The 22,384-nt window shown below is 35.8% G+C and overlaps 1 protein-coding gene across 1 annotated transcript in view; it reads left to right on the top strand.

Moving 5' to 3' along the window:
• Positions 1-15,356, top strand: part of LOC144965116 (protogenin B-like) — a 63,120-nt gene extending 47,764 nt beyond the window's left edge. The window contains exons 11-20 of the mRNA XM_078900056.1: positions 189-383; positions 1,037-1,153; positions 3,152-3,340; positions 3,987-4,224; positions 5,689-5,816; positions 7,403-7,570; positions 8,837-9,146; positions 10,308-10,500; positions 12,035-12,190; positions 13,888-15,356. Of these exons, the coding sequence (XP_078756182.1) occupies positions 189-383; positions 1,037-1,153; positions 3,152-3,340; positions 3,987-4,224; positions 5,689-5,816; positions 7,403-7,570; positions 8,837-9,146; positions 10,308-10,500; positions 12,035-12,190; positions 13,888-15,264 (3,071 nt within the window). The 3' untranslated portion in view covers positions 15,265-15,356. The remainder of the gene's footprint in view (positions 1-188; positions 384-1,036; positions 1,154-3,151; positions 3,341-3,986; positions 4,225-5,688; positions 5,817-7,402; positions 7,571-8,836; positions 9,147-10,307; positions 10,501-12,034; positions 12,191-13,887) is intronic.
• Positions 15,357-22,384: the final 7,028 nt, after the last annotated feature.

Raw genomic sequence — 22,384 nt, 5'->3', positions numbered from 1 at the left:
CATCCAACATTTAGTAAATCCTCTAAGCTTGACAGAAAAAAAAGGTATTTTTTAATATAATTAAACATTACAAAAACATTGTTTTTCAAGGGGATTGCTTCAAATGTATAAAGCAAATTGGAAATTATTCAATTATATTAATGCTAAAGATAGTTTTTGAGTAGTACTTTGTTTTTTTTAATTCACAGTGCCCAAAAAATTGCCAGTGGTGGAGATAAGCAGTCCTCAGGCTTATCAAGTTAATGTTTCCTGGACTCCCCTGCCAATCTCTTTAAGCCGGGGCGAAGTGACGAAGTACAAGATAATATACCGTTCTTCAGGCAATGTTCAAGACGAGAAGGAAGTGAATGTGCGAGCCCCAATAACAAGTTACCTGATTAATGGTGAATAATATTTTTTCACTTATTCTCTCTATTGACTTAATTTGGCTGAGATTTAGTATCGATGAGTTAAGACAATAGCAACAACAAATGGATTTTTTTTCTACCTAATTTGACTGGTTATAGTGAATATTTATTCAGAACACAGGATTTTTTTTCCTGGTCAAATTAGACCAGTATGAGAAAGTTGTGAACAAATTGAAACAAATATTTTATACATTGTCATTGATACTGCTTTCCCATAATTGACAGCTCAGTGAATCCTTAATAATCAGGGGCCTGATTCATGGACAGACTATAACGATAGTCCGAGATTATATCCATTGTCTCAGACTAAAACACGCTTCGAGCTGTTCATGAAGCCGGACTATGCAAAGTATCAGACTAAATGAGGGACTAAACTGGTGAAATTTACACCCGCGATCTAGCAGGCATAAATAGTGTAGTCTGGGACTAAATATCAAAATCATAATGTTATGTGCTACTGGCTGGGGGAAGTAAGTGTACAGCACTTAGAACAAGGCTACACCATGAATAAGCATCATATAAGTGCTGATCAAAACAAACACGAAGAGGAAATAGATATGATTTCTGTGCTTCTTCGCATGCCCAGCTGGAAAATATTATATTCATGATACCCATCTGTTTTCCTTTAGGTGTGGAGCCTGATACAACATACGAAATTCTTGTAGTTGCAAGTACCAAGAAAGGTTTTACCGTCTTAGACGCAGCATCAAAACCTTGGGTCACTTACACAACTCCAGAACTAAGTGGTAAGCTATCTCTTCTCTCTCTCAACCCCAAAAAAACGTTTAATTTCTACAATAAGCAAACAAATTTAATCATACAGTATGGCTAAATCAAGACAAATTCCCTCCAGATTTTACACAGTTTTCAAAATATTTAGAAAATCTGTGAGGTTTGAAAATATTTTTGTGAGTAATAATGATAAGCTGCCAGAAGCCGTGGTCTGTAAATTGTAATAAACAAAATTGAAAGAAAAGGAAAGAACAACATACTCAACATTTTTTTATTGTTTTGTTGATGACTGAAGGAAGGTTATGTTATGACCCCGGACTGTGTTAAGCAAAAATTATTTTTCTTGCTCATCTCTGATTTCTTCAGATATTCCATAACATGTTAAGTAGCAATGACTATAAAAATGTTTGTTTTCTATTTTTGTAGGAAATACTACTCTTAAATCAAAGCCCTATCTCCACTGAGTTAAATTCTTTTTGAATTTTGAAAATCCAGTAATAAATAACAAAGTTATGCAGTTTCAAAGGTGTCATTTATTTGGATGACTCACAAAGAGAAAAAAATAAGGAAATTATGGGACGCTTTTTCTGCGTTTTATTCTGGTTTGTGGCTGTATCTCGTTTAATACGTGGGATTAGAAATTAAAACTTGGCAATTTTATGGCAAAATTATCAGAAAATATGATGAAGACATCAGAAGAGTTGTAACTTGTATAGTTTTAGAGCTGTATGGCTAGGGTCAACTATAATTTTGTTTTAAAATATACATAATATTGATCATTTGGAACTTGTCTGAAGTGTAATTTTGTGTCTACAACTCATACAAATGACACGAAAAGTATCTGCTAAATCATTATCAATCAGTCCCGTGAGACCATGGCTTATGTTATTTCTAGTATTTATTAGAGAGAGAGAGAGAGAGAGAGTGTGTGTGTGTTAATCTACTATCCCTATGACATAACAATGAAACAATACCTTAATTTTTAAAAAGCGCGCGAGGATTTGTGTCTGTGTCGTCAGTCATCGCGAACAAGGTTGCCAGATGGCCACGTGTGTGGCTAAATATATAATTTTGTTTCTTTTATTAAATTATATTCATCTATTTTTGTTTCAGTGACATTTATCCTAGTCTATTCAATTTTCTGTTTGTTAAAATTTAGTTCATTTTAAGTGGGCCAGTCTTAATAGTGAAAGCCATATGATTTTCTATATAGCCACTTTTGAAGTCGAATTTGGTCAGGTTAAAGTCTGGCCATCTGGGAGCCTTCCCTCGCTCATGTCATTTTCGTGTGGCGCGATGGGAGAGCAAAATGGCCGTCTCCATATTTTCACTCATTGGAATGCAAATTGGGTTGATGTTTTGCGAGAATACGGGAAAAGTACTTATCATAATCCAATGAAATTTGAAATATAAATAGAAGAAATGAGCATATGTAACCTTATGAGCGACAAAATCTCTCCTCTTTGTAGTTTTAGAAATATTGTACTCCAAAGAGTAGAATGCTATTTTTAACGGTCTTCTAGTAATAGCACAAGTTTTGTCGCTTGACATAATCTAAAATGACCTCTTTTCTAACTGTGCGCCAACTTTCAGTCATATTCATCGATAAACAGCGTCGTAATTATTTTTTAAAATAGCATGTACGGAACGGCTTCGTCCCATATTTTGTTGCGAATTTGGGCACTTCGTGAGCGAAAAAGAGGCCCAAAGATTTGTGCGGGGTAGTCATTGCTATGTTAAGGCCATAATAGTTTTCAAGTTTTGAATAGTCAGGCATAGTAGGCAGTATTACTAGGTGATGGTACTAGTTGTGCTTGTAGAAATGGTGGTCATAGTATTGGCATTTGTTACCTCTCTCCAAAACTGTTTTTGCAATTAACATGTCTGCTAAATTTTTACTGTGCTTAATAAAATTTAATAACACTCTTATTTGAAGACATTAAAAATAGTGGTCTGGATGCTTACCTTAAATGCTCTTTACTTGAGTTATATTGATCCTTATTTATCCTAAGGTATGGCATCTCCTCATTTCAACTTCATCTTTGTCAATATGACATCGGTTGTGATACAGTGGCAGGCAGCAAGTGTAACCAATGGTCAAGTGACAGGATATACAGTTCAGTACTGGCCTCTAGGAAAGGAAAGTGAAGAGAAAGAGCATTTACCAGGAGACTCAACATCTCACATATTGTATGGCTTAGGTGAGAAAGGACACCCAATTTATATATGCCTCTCTAGTCTTAAGAGGTCTCAGATTAGATTTTTGTCTTTGGGCTCTCTTGATCTATAATCTTTTAAATAAAATAATCTTTCTTTAAGGCTCTTCTTAGATTCCACACTAAAATTTCACCTTGATGCATAGGTGCCAACTGTCCTGATAGAATCGGGACTGTCCCAATTTGGCAATCTGGAGAAAGTTTTTTTGAAACAAAAGATTGGACTGTTATATGTGTGGAAATTACCCTTGCACGTCCTAGAAATATGCTTATTTGTCTAGCAAATTAAAACAACAGAAAAAGCTATAAATCTAGATTATATTATATAATAGTCCAAACATAGCGCTGTTTTGGGTCATGATGGTATTGTGTCCCGATTTAGCTCTTTGAAAAAATGGCAGCTATATTGATGCCTTGGATTTAACTCTCTTGAGTTCACCCTCTTTGAAAATTGAACAAATTTGTTCGATTTTCCATGTATATGAACTCGAGAGAGTTAAACAATTGTGGCCTGTCACAGCATTTCATGTTTTAACATATATTGTCCCATTTTGAAGCCATTTATTGGGGTTAATTTCATATTAAATCTTCCAATTTCTTAGGGTAATTCTTTTCTCATATCTTATTTCAGAAGAGGACAGGAGCTACGAAGTAACACTCATTGCAGAAACTGTCCATGGCCCTGCCAGTCCAACGACACGAGAGTTTCGTATGTTAGATTTGAGCTATAAGCTGGTTCCAACAGGCATAAGAGCCACGCATGTAACATCAGAATCGATCACCATCAGTTGGTCTCCAGTCCGTGGCAGGGATCTGCAATATGAAGTCTGTTATGGAAAAATTGGAGTAGATAAGTCGTGTCAAATCAGGTTAGTTATCAATGCAATGTGCTTTCCCCACAACTCTTCCAGATCTGTGGATAATATTGATAAAATTTAAATCTAAAGACAGTTTTGCAATTTTTATTTTTTATTTTCTTCTTCTGTATCTTCTTAATTAAACAAAAATTCTAATAAGATACATATCTTTGTATTTGGAAAAAAATTGTGATTTAAATTCTTTTCTTTTTTTTTTTTTTACAAAACAATAAATTAATCAAATGTCTACCTATACAAGACAAAATAGATCTCTTACATCTTAAACAGATTTATAAAAAAATTGAAATTTGAGTTATTTGGATCATTACAGATTATTAGTTGCCTCCCATTTTAAATTGGACTTTGATTCCATTTTATTGGCAATAAGGACTTGCAAGTCTGTTCACTTTCCCCAGTTTTACTATAGAGGAATAGCCCGTTCATATGAGACGCCAATCAGATCAGTTGCGGTGTAGCAGTTGGTTTTTCTCCAACAATTAATGTCATAAGGAATATAACCACTACTACATAAGGGATATGATACAATGAACAGTGTTTTTTATCATAGACCTGAAAAATTGTTTCTCATTATATTGGTACATTTTGTTGGCAAGAAATTTATTGAGTTAATGATATAGAGAAAAGAAGTGAGGGGAGGGGAAACAGCTGTTTTGGGCAACCAGCTGTGATTTACATTCTCAGCCTAAAATCAAGAAATTATTCGTACGTTTGAACAAAGTTAAATTTGTTGTCTGTGCTAACATTTAACATTATAGGACAAAATATCCCCTTTCTGATATACCATTATTCAGACTTTTGACACAATGACAATTTCTCTATCTGCAATTATCATCTGAAGTGAATTTATGCCCTTTGTCCGACTACAAATTACACTTATATAAACATAATGTTCGTCAATAGGCCAATGATTGAAAGAACGATGAGAATCTTTAGGAGGTAAGCATCGAAACGTAAATTTTGGAAGTGAACTTATATGAACCTGCTGTAATTTCTGACAAATCACTTTTCGTTAGTCTGGCTGTACTCTGGTGTGGGAATATTGCAAATTTTTACAGTATAGCTGGACTATGGCTGGTTATTTGTTTAATTAAATCGTCAAAATGAATGTTTGGCTCAAATGAATTTTTGCTGATTATCTCAGGAACTTGTCCCAAATAGAGGGATAAATTATATAGAGAAACTTCCATCCTCTCGGATGTCGATCTGATTTGGTGGTTTTCACTATTGGAGAGATTCCTTAATTTGGAGATCCTGCTGCACTAATATTCTGGTCCCTAATTCAAATGTATTTTGCCTGCCATTAATTTGTTATGCAGTCAGATTTTAATGTCAAATAAAACATATAAACATGCTTATTTACCTGGCACAATTCTACTGTTAAAAATGTTACATTTTATTGACATGATTATGTGCTGTTATATATGTTACATATAGAGATGGGTATCTTTATTTTAGGGATACAAACAGTTTCCAGATGGATGCTGCAGAACCCTTTACCCGATATGAATTCATTGTCCGTGTCTTGATACAAGACTGGGAAGGAGAATTCAGTCATATAAAACGAGTGGACACAAAGCCTGGATGTAAGTAGAGTATAACATTGCGCAATGCTCTTTGTGAAGCCTGAATTCTATCCTCTCCTTCCTCTTTCTCCTCTGTTGTCACGTTCTCATTTTGATTAAGATAATTGATATTACAAAAAATCATACTTACCTGTTTGATGAATAATAAAATTAAATATTAATAAATGATATTGAACATAATATAATAAATAAATAAGTAATATTTGTTCAAAACTTAGTTCTAGATTATTTATCCTTCGGAAACTAAATTCTTTTCACATTACAAAAGAAATCCTTAATATGTTCTATTTGTTAATAGTTCAAAGTGTTATAACATTTGGAATCAGTTTCTTGGGTGGGGCCATCACTGCTGGGGATAGAGAAAGATAAAATTGTAAGAAGAGCCAAAAGCATTGTGCAGTCCACCCTGCCCCACACAAAATACCCTCTACGAAGAATATTCCCATAAAAAAGTTTTGAACATCTTGAAAGATAAGCAACATCCTCTATTTTTAGAATATAAACGTCAGGTAGATCAGGCAAGGTGATAAGTTTAAAATCCAGAACAGAACATTTTAAAAATTCCTTTATACCCTTTACCTCAAAGAGACTTTCTCGAAGTGGCATTAAGATGGAGATCAAGGACAGTGGATGTGAATATATTATATGTAATTATAGAGAATAAACAGGTACAAAATTAGGATGATACGAGAGAAGAAGAACCTTTGTTTGTGTGTCTGTGTGTGGAGGAGTGAGTGAATGAAAGAGAGAGAGAGAATTTGGGACGTATGTGAGCTTTTTTTTATGTGTTTAGTTTTGTTAAGCCCTTTGTTGGTTTACTTCTATGTCATTGTATTTCCTTTTAATTATTTATTTGCTAATTTATTTTCAGAATTTTTTAGTCTATGGCAATACCCAATGTAAATTTCCAGAAGGGGAAAAATAAAGTTCATCTTATCTTATCTTACCTCTTAAATCTAACATTATACCACACCATTATATAAAAGAAAGGAAATTGTGGAAAACAATCCAGATGGGGAAATGATTATTTTCTCCAATTCCATTAAATTGTTTGAAAAAGTATTTTAAAGATGCTTCATTTCTTCATACATTATGAACTGAGAACAAAGAAAGCGTAAAGTTAATAGTTCTTGCTTAGTGGGGAATCAGCCGTATGGACGTACTCCCAATAGTGACATCCTTTGTTGACTGATTATGGAATAAAAATGTTGATTTTCGTTGGCAAAAGAAATTTGATTTTTAAAAATAAAATCACTGATATTAAATAAAACCCTTAATGTATTAATGCTCAATTTCTTTGAAAAAATGATTAATGTGTGTGTGTGTGTGTGTGTGTGTGTGTGTGTGTGTGTGTATGTGGTTTTAAAAAAAAACTTATTTGTGTATTTGTGATGCTTGTGGTTTTTAAATTGTTAGGTAGGATTTTTCCCCCCTAAAGATAGAATTTTTCAGTTTGAGATCTTGCTGGACACCATGCTTTTGGGGCCAAACTGTTGCACTTTATCATATGCGTGTGTGTGCCACAGCAAGATTCCTTTTGATGTTATTTAAAATATTTGTTGTGTTCCTTTTTCCTCCATTTTAAGTGCCATCCCCCCCTGTTAATCTGACTGTGGCGTTGCTGAAAAAAGGTTCTGTTGTACTGCGGTGGCAACGACCATCGAAGCCTAATGGAGACATTGTGTCTTATGTCATCCAGTATGGCAAGGGATCAAACTCTGATGAGATAGATTGGAAAAAAATGACTGTAACAGGTAAGGGAGTCAATTATGAAATATTGATAATTGAATTTCGGCAATACAGTGACTAACACTTTCTTTAAAAAACAAACACTTACCATAATTAACTCTTCCCAAAATGAGCAATTAAAATAAAATTCCTGGTGAAAATAAGAGATTTAAAGTTGTATCTGTCAGGTTTTTATAAAGTAGATCAGTGATGCCAAAACTCTGGTTTCATCGGGGAAAAATGCGGTCTGGAACAAACAAATCCAGGTTATGGGCAACTTCCGTCAAATTCCTGTGAGGTCAAATTGTTCCAGTGATACACATCATTATCACTGCCACTACTAATACAACCACATCATTATCACTACCACCACAATTTCAACCACCACGGCCGCATCATCATCATCACTACCACTGCTACTACAACCACATCACCATCACTAGCACCACAACTACAACACCACTGCCGCATGATCATCACTGCCACTATAACCCTATAACCACCAACACCACAACATTATCACTAGCATGACTGCAGCCACCACCACATCGTCATCACTACCACTGATAATACAACCACAACATCACCACCACTACCACCACATCATCACCACCAATACTATTTCAATCACCACCACTACACCATCATCACTACCACAACCACCACCACCTCATCATCGTCACTTCCATTACTACAATAACCATCACCTCATCATCACTACCACCACTACTACTACAACCACCACCATATCGTCATCACTATCACTACTACTGCAACCAGCACTACCACATCATAATCACTAAAACTACTACTACAATCACCACCACCACATCATCATCACTACCACTACTACTAAAACCACAACCACCAGATCATCATCAGTACCACTACTATTACAAACACCACTCCACTTCATCAATACCACTATTACTTATCATTACCACTACTACAACCACCACCACTACTACTACTACACACCACCACCGCCATCGCATCATCATTATTACCAGGTAGCAATGTTTAATGTTAATTAAAAGTTCGTATTTAGCTATATAATAAGCATTTTAAATTATATAAAAAAGTGAACAATTTGGTGCCAGAGTACAAATATTAGGACTTCTAACCTGTTTTCGTTCTTATGAGGGCAAGTGGATCTTATAAAGTTAAGTAGAGTGATCACTTTCTTTTTTAAAATATTAACTGCAAATTAAAAAAAGAAAATTGAAGTAAGCGTCTTCTTAAATATGCTGTTGAAATGAAAATGACATCTTATCCAACTGCTTTCCTTACAGGAGTGGCCAACACATATCAGATAGATGACCTGGAACCTGAGGAATATCAATTCAAGCTGGGAGCTGAGACTCATGCAGGGCTGGGAAAATATACAACAGCCAAGTCATTTGTAGCAGTGTGTCCTAAAAATTTGGACAAATGCAAAGTTCAGACACCTCCAATCCAGCCTGTCCGACCTTCCTCACCAAATGAGAGGCTTGAGAAGACAACTGGAGCTGGCCTCACAGAAATAGAATATGTTGCCATTTTTGCTGGAATTTTTGCCATCATAATTGCCATCATCCTCATTGTCCTCTTCTGCAGGAAAAGGTGACTCCCGTTTGTTTTATAATTAGTAGTAGCTGGGTGGGGTTCCTGACTTCCCATAGTGGGCAGGGGGTACTAACTGTGTCTTCTATCCCCTTATATCTGTTTTCCAACAGGCTTTCTATCTTTGTCTTGGAATGAGATTACTTGGTTTTGTCCTGGCCCGGAGTCTTGGCTGGGAGGGAAACAGTCAAATGCATAGTTATTGTTTTGGGAGATGATATTTTTTCCTTGTAAATCATCTCTCTGTTATGTATTATTATATTTGTTATTTTGAATGTATAATGTAAGCATTTGAGTGTATTCCTCTTTGTTGGATTTTGTGCTTGTGTCCGGATGAGACTTATAGGTGATCTCAAACTAAGCACATTGGTGGTATGCTCTTGGAATCTACATCTGATCCCTATTTGTTCCCAGTTCCCCTATGTCTTACTTTTTCTTGCGTGCTTTAATTGTAATTCTAGAACTTTTTACTATCCCATTTTCTTCCTTTTTACTGGCGCTGATATAACCTAAATGTGTTGCAAGCGCCGTAAAACCCTTAAAAACAAACAAATCTTCGATTTGGTGGTAACACCCTTTTTGATTTTTCAAAGCAGGGAACCCCACTCCAGCTGCGACTGCATACATATTTTGATATTTCATTCCATCATTCAGGGCTTAATCTAATCTTTCCAATGATGTATGATATGAAAGTGATGATATTTTGGAACTTTAGTTAAGGGGTTAATTTTAGTTTTGGAAGATTTCTTTGATGGGCTTGAGATTCATCCACTTTTGGATATGCTATGAAATTTTAGTAATTTTAACCATTTTTCATGTTATTACTGGTAAAAATTAAAAGTTTGATGTTTGAATTATCTAAAAATGTAAATAACTTATATCGGAATTTGGTGTTTAAATTGATAAAACTGCCACCGCATTTCTCCTTAAGTTAGTTCAGTATTTGGTTTTCTGAATGAAAGTGGTTGAGAATACTTATTAAAGGGGACTAGAGCATACATTTTTAACCCTTTTGTGTGGAAAATGACCTAAGCTAATATTAATGCAATTTAATTCCAGATAATGGCCATTTATCCTCTATGGACACATGCCAATATATTTCAGCGTTATGTTATTGTATTAATTCACTAATTTTACTTTTGATGTCCTCGGATCTTTTAGATGTTTGAAAAACCGAGACCTTGATCCAAACACAAGCCACACACCTATTTACCCATCAGCTAATGGCCATATTCCATCAGTGTACACTCACACCGGTAACCATGGCAATCACAGGCCACTAAACGGACATGCCTACCCTGTCAGACAGACCAGTGTGGACACAAACAGCCATGAGTTCATGCCTATGATACAGGCAAGTATTGGATATGATCAAAGTATCATATCTATAACTCCTTGTTGCAAAACATTTTAAAGTTGATTCTACATTTTGGGTTTTACTGAATTTAAGACTACTGTATCCCTTTAAATTTGATAACATTGATCAAGATCTAATCACTAGGTGCCTTTCTTTTGCAAATAAAAATATAAAATCTATACACTTAGAGGTATTTCCATGCCCATCTTTTACAGGATCTAAAATTGTTCAAAATTTAGCAGAATTTTTCTATTTAGTTTTGTGATATATTGTGTCGTTTGAATTCATGAATCATTTAGACTCGAATTCACGAGTCTTGATTATCTATTTCATTATAGGGTTATTTTGCAAACCTGTCAGTTAAATTTTGTCACTTTTAGGGAGGAACAAAATCTCCTCCTCATATGCTGCTACTGTAAACAGTATAAAAAATGATTATGGAATGCACTGTTGGAACAGTCTCGGCTTTAGGATTTAGACAAATTGTGGAAAATAACCAAATTTTATGCTTCTTAATTTCGAAACTGACCATGAGCACGGGTAACGGTTAAATATTTGTGGAATTCTAGCATTATGCATTGATGCCAAAATTCTGGTTTCACTGGCAACTTCCATCATATTCTGGTGAGGTCAAATTGATCATAAGATACCCCCACCCAACACTCTACCATCACATCATCATCAGTGCCACTACTCCAACCACCACCACCACATCATCATCACGGCCATCACTACTACAACCACCACCACCACCACATCATTTTCTACAGTAGTGTATAAAGTAAAAAGATAACTACATTAAGTATTGAATTGTGCCACATACCATTTTCAATGTTTTGGTCATATAAATAGTAAACTGAAGACCGATTTTTGTGACTATAGCAAAAACAGTAACCTGAAAGCAATCTTCTGGGATTTGCAACAAACGCAGCTACCTGAAAGCAGTATTTTGAGATTAGCACAGAAACAGTAACCTGAGAGCAGTCTTGGGATAAGCATAGAAACATTAACCTTAGAGCAATTAGCACTTTAGTATATAAACAGTAATTCAGTAATCTGAGAGCAGTCTTATAGGAAAAGCACTAAAGTAGTAACTTAAAGTCTTAATGGGATTAGTACAAAACAAAGAGTAACCTGAAAGCAGTCTTTTGGGATTTACATATCTAAGAGCATTAATCTGAAAACAGTCTTAGGAGTAGCACAAAAACAGTAACCTGAAAGCAGTCTATTGCAAGTAGGACAAAAGCGCGTTATCTGAAAACAGTTTTATGGGGTTCCAAAAAAAAAACCCCCAGTAAACTGAAAGCGTTCTTTTTAGGATTAGTACAATGACTAAGAGGTAAGAGGAAATGTTTTGATCTGCTTAGTAATATCATTCTTTATTGAAGCGATTTTTTTGTTTTAGATTCAAACTCCAAGAGGAGAAGGCTACCTGAAGTCAGCATTGATTTGCCTCTCAGTGCATGGCCTAAGAAATTTGGACCATTTACTGATTTGTTTATTTTTAACTTTTTTCCTACTCCTTGGCCAGATTGATGAACATGATCTACCAGATTCAAAGGGGGACAGTGATGCATTCATCATACCAAACGGTCTACGTATGAATGGCTACATAAAACATTACTACCACAATCGACCTGCACTCTTGCCCATGACACGACTACATGGAGACAGCAACTCTACAGAGGTAATCAAATCTTATTCTGTAAATGTGACCCTTCGCCTCGAAACGGTATTAAGTCAGGATTTTCAATTTAGAGTTTTTTGTACCCCATCAAAACTTATTTTATGCCTAAAAATGTTACCAAATTTATAAAATTCTGATTATTCATTGCCGAGATATGACTGATTGAAGTAGGGAGAGTGTAAAAAACAAGATTTGAGGCACCTTTTTCATGCAGTCGAATTAATGGGCAAAGGTAACTCCTTGGATATGGCCATTGAAAATTTAATGAGAGAATTAAAATTTGGCATGAGCTTAGAACATTTAAAAATATGCACACACATTTTTGCAATAATCCAATTGTTACTTTTGTAGTTATTTATTATTATGTAAGATGCTCTTAAATTGATAAAAACACCAGTAAATGCCTGCAACTTTATGAAATTGTTCACTTGTTGACGGGCTTTTGACATTTTATTAAACAATCAATGAAATAAGAATTATTATTATGACATTTTTGTTTCATTTAATGGAGGAAATACGATTTCAAAATGTCAAAAGTTAAAGAACAGCTAATATTTTCAGTTAAGTTTGAAACAACGTGAAGTCAGGTGGAGAGAGAGAAATATCAATAAAGAGGATGAGAGAGGAAAGAAAAGAAACTTGCACGCACACACAAACACACCACACACACACATGAGAGAGAGAGAGAGAGAGAGAGAGAGAGAGAGAGAGAGAGAGAGAGAGAGAGAGAGAGAGAGAGAGAGAGAGAGAGAGAGAGAGAGAGAGAGAGAGAGAGAGAGGGAGGGAGGGAGGGAGAGAGTAGGGGGGGGGGGGGGAAAGAAGAGTAAAGATTGAATCCTTTATAAATGTGTTTATCTCTGTGTATGTATGTGTGAAAGAAACATGCGGGGGAGACAGATAAAGAACGATTGAGGTAGATATAAAGAAAGAATAGGGGGGAGGTGGAGAAAAGAATTAGTAGGCAGGGCTAATTATAGAAAAGACCTTTGTTTCATAAGAAGTCAAAGTCGATTAATTGGAAACATAATGAGATTGCATTTGAAAAATAGTGGACTAGTCAAATCATTTGTTACATTATTTCCATTTTGAGTCAGTTGACAGCTTGAGGAGGAGGGGGTGGGGCATATTTTATAATGAGGAGCATGAAGTCATGTAATTGAATCTTCTTCTTTGAGCTGCCTCCCCCAGTTGTTTAGGACATGTCACTAGTTATCATCACCCCTTGTCAGTTGTCAGCTATTTAATTTTCCTCCCCTTTTTCTTAGCATTTGCACACATTGTGGATTGATTATGTTGACAATAATCGTTTTTCTAGTTTATTTATTTATTTATTTATAAGACAGACTTTAAATGAATTAAGAAGGATTACTTTATTTGATCTTAATTCACAGAGCTTCTGGATTTAAATAAATGTCAATTATTTCATGAGATTTCCCTTCCCCCCAATTAAAAAAAAATTTTTGAATTTGGTAATGTTAAGAATTACAAAGAATATTTACAAAGAATAATCCCATCAATGTAAGTCACTGGGCAATGTTGTTTGTTTTTTTCCCTATCTGTCACTATCGTATTTTGTAGACTAAAATTAATTTTGGTATATATATAATTTTAGAGGCTGTCATATTTTATTTAGATTGATGAGTATGGGTTCTTCCTAAATATTTGGTTCAGGAAATGTTTGTTTCTTATTTTCCTAGGAGATGAGAGGCTTGATGTCCGGGGATGGAGGTCACACTACCTTAATTATGTCGTCCTCCCTAGATGATATGGATGGCAGCAGTGGTGTTGGTGGTGGTGGCAGGGTAATGCCCCAGCGTGGAGAGGATCACAGCAGTGAGGACAGTGGCACTGGCTCCAGCAGGGCTCCTGCAAGATTTGTGGGGAGTGGAAGTAATAGCAACAGCCAAGGTCTTGCCAGCCCAGCAAGCTCTCCTGGTAGTTGTAGTAGTCATGGCGGCACTTCCAACAACACTTTACCTCGACCCAGTCCCCGTTATCACCATAACCATCCAGATGGTTTTGGGCAGTGGGGGGATGAAATTGGTGGGGTCAGGATAGATCCCTCAACAGGAACTGTGATAGGATTGATGGAAACACCACATCGTCATCATCTTCATCAATGTCATTCTCATCAGTTACAAGCCCAACATCCATCCTCATCAGCGTCATCGTTGTCATCTCCAGCTGTTAAATATGCGGGGAAAGATGATGGACTGGTCTGGGTGAAAGGTAGTGATGGTAGTGGGGGTGTGAATGATGGTGATAACAGTAGATATTGTGAGCTTGAGGACAAAAATGACAACGATGTAGTTGATGGGGAAGGAGATAGAGACTCTGGCCATGGAAGTGAGGTGAAAATGAACCACACCACCACTAACATCACCAACACCACTACCACATCTGGTGATACACATTCTAATTGTGATGACCACACGGATTCTCATTGTGATTACCTCCCTTCATACACTACCTCCAGCTCAACAAGACACTGTCATGACACCGGTTATAATTATGATAGTAATGAAGACATTAACAATGATACAAGCACTGCAGATGCGGCCAATTTGTTAAGCGGTGATTCTCAGCAGCTCTCTTTACCCCTACCTCCTCCACCCCCACCACTCACTACACTCCCATCAATAGAATCATCAGTACCACCACCATCTTCATCATCATCTTCATCATCATCAGCATCATCTTCTTCACAGCAGCTATTGTCGGTAAATTCTAAATCTACTCCTCAAAGCAGCAGCAGTAGAAATAGGAAACACAGCAACAATAAACTACCTCCATCATCATCGTCAAGACGGGTGTCAAACCGCCTGGTTAATTCTTCTACCTCTGAATGTGATGAACTACCTCCTCCACCACCCCCACCCCCCACTGTCACCAAGGCAACCCCCTCCCAAGCAGCAGACGAAGGCAGCAGTACTACATCTCATAGCCAGCTGGGGACTTTGGGAGTTGAATTCTCCTCCTCTCCCCCCTCCTCCTCTCACTCACCCCACTCCCACCCTCCACATGAAAACAGGTCAACATCTAAAAAATGGAATCTCCCCTCCAATATTGCATGAAATGCAGCAAGCTGTCTCATGCACACTCACACACTTATACACACGCACACTCACACACACATACTCTTACCCAGCACAAACCTGAAAGAAAAGAAGATAAGACAACTATGGTGACAATTGTACCTCAAACATGAATTCATGCGCTTTGCGTCGGAATGGAAAATACCTCAATGACAATTGTATACCTCAACTATATTACTATATTATTAATTATTATTATTACTACTACTATTACAATTATAGTTATTGTTAATTATTATTGACTTGTAGAATTGTTATTACGAAAAAAATGGTTATAATTTTTAATACAAAAACTAATAGTGATGTTGTGTACAGCATATTCTCTTCCTCTCCCTTATCTCCCACTGCCCCATCCCCCTTCCAGGAAATGCTAGACAATTAAGAGATAAGGTATTGCCAGCTACCATGGTTGATAGCTGAGTGACAAGTGGTCTGCATTTAGCCCCCTCTTTCCATTCGTGGTTTCTTTTTCTCTTGGTTGGAAAGGAAAATTATTCTTTATTTATAGATTTGAACATGTTTTTGCTATATACCTCCATATACCACTACACGGCATTCAACTGAAGAGCACAGGCTGAAAGTTGTCTGATTTTAATATAAGAACAATATGTCATTATTTATTGGCCTGTGTTGGATTGTGATGGCAGCTCTTGGAAACATCTGTTAGCATTCTTTGGATTTGTCTTTTGGTCTTGCTTTATGTTTTTATGCATTTATATTTTCTTGGCCTTTGTTCATTTTGACATTGAACCACAATGTGTGGAGGAATGATGGAGATTTAGGATGGGCTGGAAAAGTGGAGCTGGAAAGAGTGGAGCATTATTGTTGGCTTTTAAAGGAGTTTCTTTTAAGTTAATTAATAATATGTAATAAAGACAATCAAAGTTTTTGGTCAGTGAATGCTATTTAAAAAAATCACAAACCCTCATTTTATTTTCAAACACCACCTTTTGAAAACCATTGAGATTGCCAAAAAATAGTCACTTGATTAGAATGGAACCAATATCTGATTGGCCTCATTTGGAGCATGTTTAATTGCATGTTACTATTTGTGATCTTTTCTAAGTCGGATGAGGTTTATGTGGAAAGAAATCAAACTCAATAAATTTCTATGTCTAGTACATTTGGGCTCAGGGTATTAAGTTTACATGCAATAAATGAATTGAGAATTAGTGCTTGGCAAAACAATGAAGAAATCTAATTGATCCTCTCATATTTTTTCTCCTACTTGTCAAAACATTAAAATATTCAAGATGATGTCGACAAAAAAATTTATATATCTCTCGATGTATATATCTCTTACAATGGCCACTTATCCAACCATCCTCGAGTGATGTCTCCATTAATTCTTGGTTTTAAGTCGAGAAAGGAATGAATGCTGATCCAAACTAAAGGACATAACCTGTCATTTAAAAAAATAAATTTTTGTTACACATGATTTCTTTGTGCGACAATTTTGTTTTTCTTTGCCTCGACCGCTGGTAGTCCAGAAGTGAGACAAGTTTTTTTCCGTTGTCTCAACTGTCCAGGTATGACCAGTTAAAAAGATGTTGTTGATTGGTTTGGTCCTATTGTGGAAAGGATGAGACTTGACTGCCCATAGAGGACAATACAGCCTATTGCCAATTATCTGCCAATCTATTTTTCAGGGGGAAGGGGGGTGGTGCAATAAATTAATTAAATCTAAAATAGATATTACAATAATCTATTTATGAGAGAACATATTGCTGATATCAGTCACTTCTCTAACATTGAAACTTAAACTTAAGAATTTGAAGCGACAGGAAATATTGATATCTCATTTGCTGACAAGTCACACATATTTATCGAAATATATTGTTTTGAAACAGTGGCAAGGTGCAGAGGTTATATAGCTTTCACCATGGTATGGAGTTTATTGCTGATGAGTCTGCTATGGGATATTCAGCATGAATTGACGCAGACACGCCGAAGCTTTGAAATCAAGAATGTAATTGATTTGTTCAAAGTTAGCAATTATGACTAGGTCTCCAAAAAAACAACAACACATAACAGATGTTTGTTACTAGTCACTATCGTGTCAATTTTATAAACAACTTGCTCAAAGTAAAAGAGAAAAAAGAAAATGTTGAAAACAAAATATACCATGAATGCAATGTCTAGGATACCATGATGGCGCAAGATTGGTGTTAATCATATAGGCTCTAAAGCACTGCCTGGAAACATCGTTAAAAGAGGAGAATTCATCATTCGGAATATTAATTTACCAGACTCACTGAATTGGCATTGATGCAGATAAATGGTTGTAGACTGTAGTTGCTTTGTTCATAATGTAGAGACATGACAGGTCAGATTAAACAATCGTTGATAAGTTTTGTCCTTATATAGAGACATGAATCATAAAAAGTTTGATGACTTCATGTCATAATATAGAGACATTTGACCAGAGAAGACGATTATTGTTTGGTTAAGTCCTTGTATTGATGGGTAAATCACAGTAAAGCAATATGCTGGGACAATTGATTGGCCTTGGACAATGTCCTTTGGATTGATATTTGTATATTTAAAACCAAACTAATCAATGACTTAACTTGTTGAATTAAAGCGGGTATATATATATTTTTTTTTTGTTTGTTAAGTAAATACTTAAAAATTTGCATATATTAAAATGTACATAGATGTGATTGTATTTAAATGTTTCTGATGATGAGCTGCTAGTATGTAAATAGATTCATGAGATGTGACATGCACTTTACTGGGTTTTTATTCTTCACTGTAATTTTCATATTAGTTTCGATGATATTTCCATTGGAACCTTTCCTTGAAGCACAGTTGGGATGGGTTAGTGTGAAGTGGTGAACAAACCATACAATTTTATAATATTTATCGACTTAATGTCAGTAGATGAGGCACTGAGATAACATTTTATTCTTTTGTCAATTTTTATTATTGAAAAAAGTATTAGTATTAGCAGCTAAATTTGGTTACTGTTTTCTAGACTGAGATTTTAAAATAAGTATTTGAGATTGTATAGTGAGAGATATATATCAAGTGGTTTCAAGAGTCATGGAAATGATATATCTTACAAAAGATTTTCTGACTAAAATTATGACAAATAGTTCTAAACCAAATTCAGCAGGAATAGCTTTTTAATGTGTACTGCTTGTATTTGTACAATAGAATGGAATAAAATCTGGGTGGGGTCTTTGACCTCCCATGGTGTGCAGAGGTCACGCTGTGTCTTCTATCCCCTATATCTGTTGTCCGAGTTGCTTTCTGTCTTTGTCTTGGAATGGGATTAACTTAATCTTGTCCCAGCTCTGGCCATTGTCCTTGACTGGGAGGGAAACAGTCAAATGTATAATTATAGTTTTGGGACATTATATTTTTCTCCTTGTACATCATCCCTCTGTCATGTACTGTTATTATTTTTAAAAAAAAAAAAATATACAATGGTTTGTAAACATTTAAGTAATTTCCTCTTAGTGGGGACATGTTAAGTACGCTGATAGTGTGCTCCTGGAATCTTTATCTGTACCCTGTTTGAACCGTTTCCCCTTTGTCTTGCTTTTCCTCAATTGTTAATCTATTAATTTGACTATCCCATTTTCTTTATTTTTACTGGCATTGAAATGACATAAATGTATTGCAAGTGCCATAAAACCTTTAAAAACAATGGAATAAAATTGGATGTTTTGTATCGTCCCTGTGCACCACTTGACACGAAAGCCATTGCCACCTTGTATAATCCACAGGATTAACAATTACTCCCACATGCTCATGAGTCAACGATTTTGTATGCGGGTACACCCTAAAACCAAAAAGAAAACATTTCCCAGCATTTGTGACTTTAAATTGACGATGCTGATTATGTGTCAGGGACAATTGGATGTGTAAGACTAATGGTACAACTTTCATATCAGATAGATGAAAAAACTTTCCCCATTTTATTTTTGGAAAATTAAAATAAAATAAAATAGGTAGTTTATTTTTTATTTGAAGAAAGATCAAAGTAGTACCAACTTTATTTAATTTGGAAGATAGAAATGGTATCAATTTTTTTTCATACAATGTATATTTGATATATATTTCATTTAAAAAGAAAGATGCAGTTATTATTTCTTTATTTTGTTTTGGCTGAATGATGAAAATGGTACCATAATATTTAAATATTTTTTTTTGGATGACATGTGACGAACAGTTGTTGATTTTTATCCAAAGTTGTTGCCTTAATTGCGAGGGTTTCACTTTGGCATCAGTCGAGATCGGGTAGCTACTTTCATTATGCACTTTACACATAATCTTTTATTATCCTCCTCCTCCCCCCTGTTATTCCAAAATGTCTCAACTAAAATATCTCGATGTGAATATTACCTCTCTCTTCAAAGCAGGGCTTTGTCATAGTGTCGACAATCATGGATTAGGGGTCTGAGTTTGTTAGGTTATCTCTGTGTCCCTGTAAAGATTGCTACCCATCATGTGGGGATTCATTTATGTAACTTGAATTCTTTATAGCAGTGGATTAAAATGGGTAAGATGTAGGGCTTTGATTTCACTCTTGCTGTGTCCTTTATCCCTTTTATATATTAATTGTTTTTCTTTCCACATTTCTTTCTGCCTGGGTGGGGGCTCCTGACCTCCCATAGTGGGCAGGGAGGTACTTACTGTGTCTTCTATCCACCTATATCTTTTTTCCAACTTGCTTTCTGTCCTGGTCTTGGAATGAGATTACTTGGTTTTGTCCCTGCCCTGACTGGATACCCTTGCTGAGAGGGAAACAGTCAAATATATAGTTAGTTTTGGGAGTATTTTTTTCCTTGTAAATCATCTCTTTGTTATGTAATGTGTTATGTTTTGTTTACATGTTATATATGATTTGTAAACATTTGAGTGTATTCCTCTTAGTGGGGACCTGTGCTTGTGACTGGATGAGACTCTTAGGTGATCTCAAACTAAGTACTTTGATAGTGTGCTCTTGGAATCTATATCTGTTCGCTATTTGATGCAATTCCCCTTTGTCTTATTGTTCTTTTGGGTGCTTTATTTGTAATTCTAGAACTTATTACTATCCCATTTTCTTCCTTTTTACTGGCGCTGATATAACCTAAATGTGTTGCAAGTGCCAAAAAACCCTGAAGAACATTTCTTTCTGCCCACTTGGTTTTGCCCGAGACATGGCTGGGATCCTTAACTAAAAGCTGAATGATTAGTTTTTTTTTTGTTTTTTTTTTTTTTTGGGGGGGGGGGGGGGTGGATGATTTTTAAAAACAAAAATCTTTTCTTATATGTATTGCTATGTTTTTATTATTTTAGATGTATTATTTTGTAAACATTTGAGTATGTCCCTCTATCAGGTGCCTTTGCGCATGTTTATATGTGGGCTTTTTATGACTCAAAACTAAACACATGGATAGATTGCATGCTCTTGTAATCTACTTCTCTTCCTTGTTTGAATCAGTCCCTTTTGTTTTACCTCCTCTAGGTTTCTTCTAACTGGAGATATATATTTCGACCTGAAAACAAATACACATTTCACACTACCATTATGCTCAGTGTAGATCAATAAATATTCAAGGCTCATGTGTTCTAAGTAAACATACCAACTGTCCTCTTCCTTGCAAACTTACTATACAACTGTCTATCTCAACGTCTATAAATGCTGCTGGAGCAACGACATAGAGAATGGGCATTCATGTCCAATAGTAAAAAAAATAATCTTAGAATTTTATGCAGTGAAACCAATGTTGTGGAAGTTACCATCTGTTCCCATTTTTTTTCCTTTTTACTAGTGCTAATATGATCTTAATGTGTTAGAAGCGCCGTAAAACCCTTAAAAACAAACAAACCTACCTCTGATTGGGATCCTGTGCTTGTGTCTAGATGGGACTTAAATATGCTCTTATGCTAAGTACCAGTTCGCTTTGTTTTATTTTTCCTTGATAACTTTTAATTGTAAATCTAAAATTGTTTGACTATATCCCGTTTTCCTCCTTTTTACTGCCGCTGAAAAGACCAAAAAGTGACAAACTTTACTTAAGCCCTAAACCCCAGTCAGAGCAAAGGTCGTCAATGATGCTTCGCCATTTGACTCTTCCTTGGGCTGTCTTCTTCACCTGCTTCCACGTGTAACCGCATCTCCTTGCTTCCTCCACTGTGCTTCTTCGCCAAGTATTTCTTGACCTCCCTGGTCTTCCTTCTTGGGGATTTTATGTTAGAGCCTGTCTTGTGATGTTGCAGGGAGGTTTTCCAAGTGTATGGTCTATCCATCCCCTCTTCCTCTTTCTGATTTGTATATATAGGTTGTTGGTTGGCAGCTTTCCAAAGATCTTCATTTCTAAATTTATCCATCCATCTGATCCCAAAATCGTCCTTACTTAGGCAAAGTCTGTAATTTGTTGGTGATGCCTTTGGTTGTCCTCCATGTTTCTGACCCATACAGTAATACAGACTTTACATTCGTATTAAAAATTCTTAGGTTTGTTGAGACCCCAATGTCTTTTGATTTCCAAATTTTCTTCAGAACTTGAAAAGCTGTACGGGCTTTGCCAATTGTTGATGCAACATCCATTCTGTGCCTCCATTTGTGTCTACTACACTGCCCAGATAGGAGAAAATCTTTACCTCTTTTTCATTTGAAATCTTTATTGGATTTTTGTTGGTAGCTCCTATTCTTAAAACCTTTGTTTTCGCTTTATGTTAAGACCATCTCTTGATGATGTTTCAGCTAGGGTCTCAGTCTCATTTTGCATCTGTTGGTGTGTGTGTGTGTGTGTGTGAAATCAATGCAATGTTGTCTGCAAAATCAGGGTCTTCAAGTTGTTGCCATGGTGTCCATTGTACGCTGTTGGATTTTCCCATGGTTGAGGTCCTCATTCTCCAATCAATGGAATGGAGAGAGCAGGCAACCCTGGTGAACTCCAGTTTTAACTTCAAAACTTTCTGACTGCTGTCTACCATGGAAGACACTACATGCCAATCCGTCGTAAGTGTTTTGGTTTTGGATCTTAGTAGGTATTCCATAGTGGCTTAGAAGTTTCCATGGGACATTTCAATCAAAGACATTCTCATAGTCAATAAAGTTTATGTACAGTGATGTATTCCACTCCAGTGTCTGTTCTGT

The sequence above is a fragment of the Berghia stephanieae genome, chromosome 2 (assembly GCF_034508935.2).
Source record: "Berghia stephanieae isolate SIO BIC M18660-M18661 chromosome 2, UCSD_Bste_1.3, whole genome shotgun sequence".
Taxonomy (NCBI): domain Eukaryota; kingdom Metazoa; phylum Mollusca; class Gastropoda; order Nudibranchia; family Aeolidiidae; genus Berghia; species Berghia stephanieae.
This window is presented reverse-complemented; position numbering and strand designations above follow the sequence as displayed.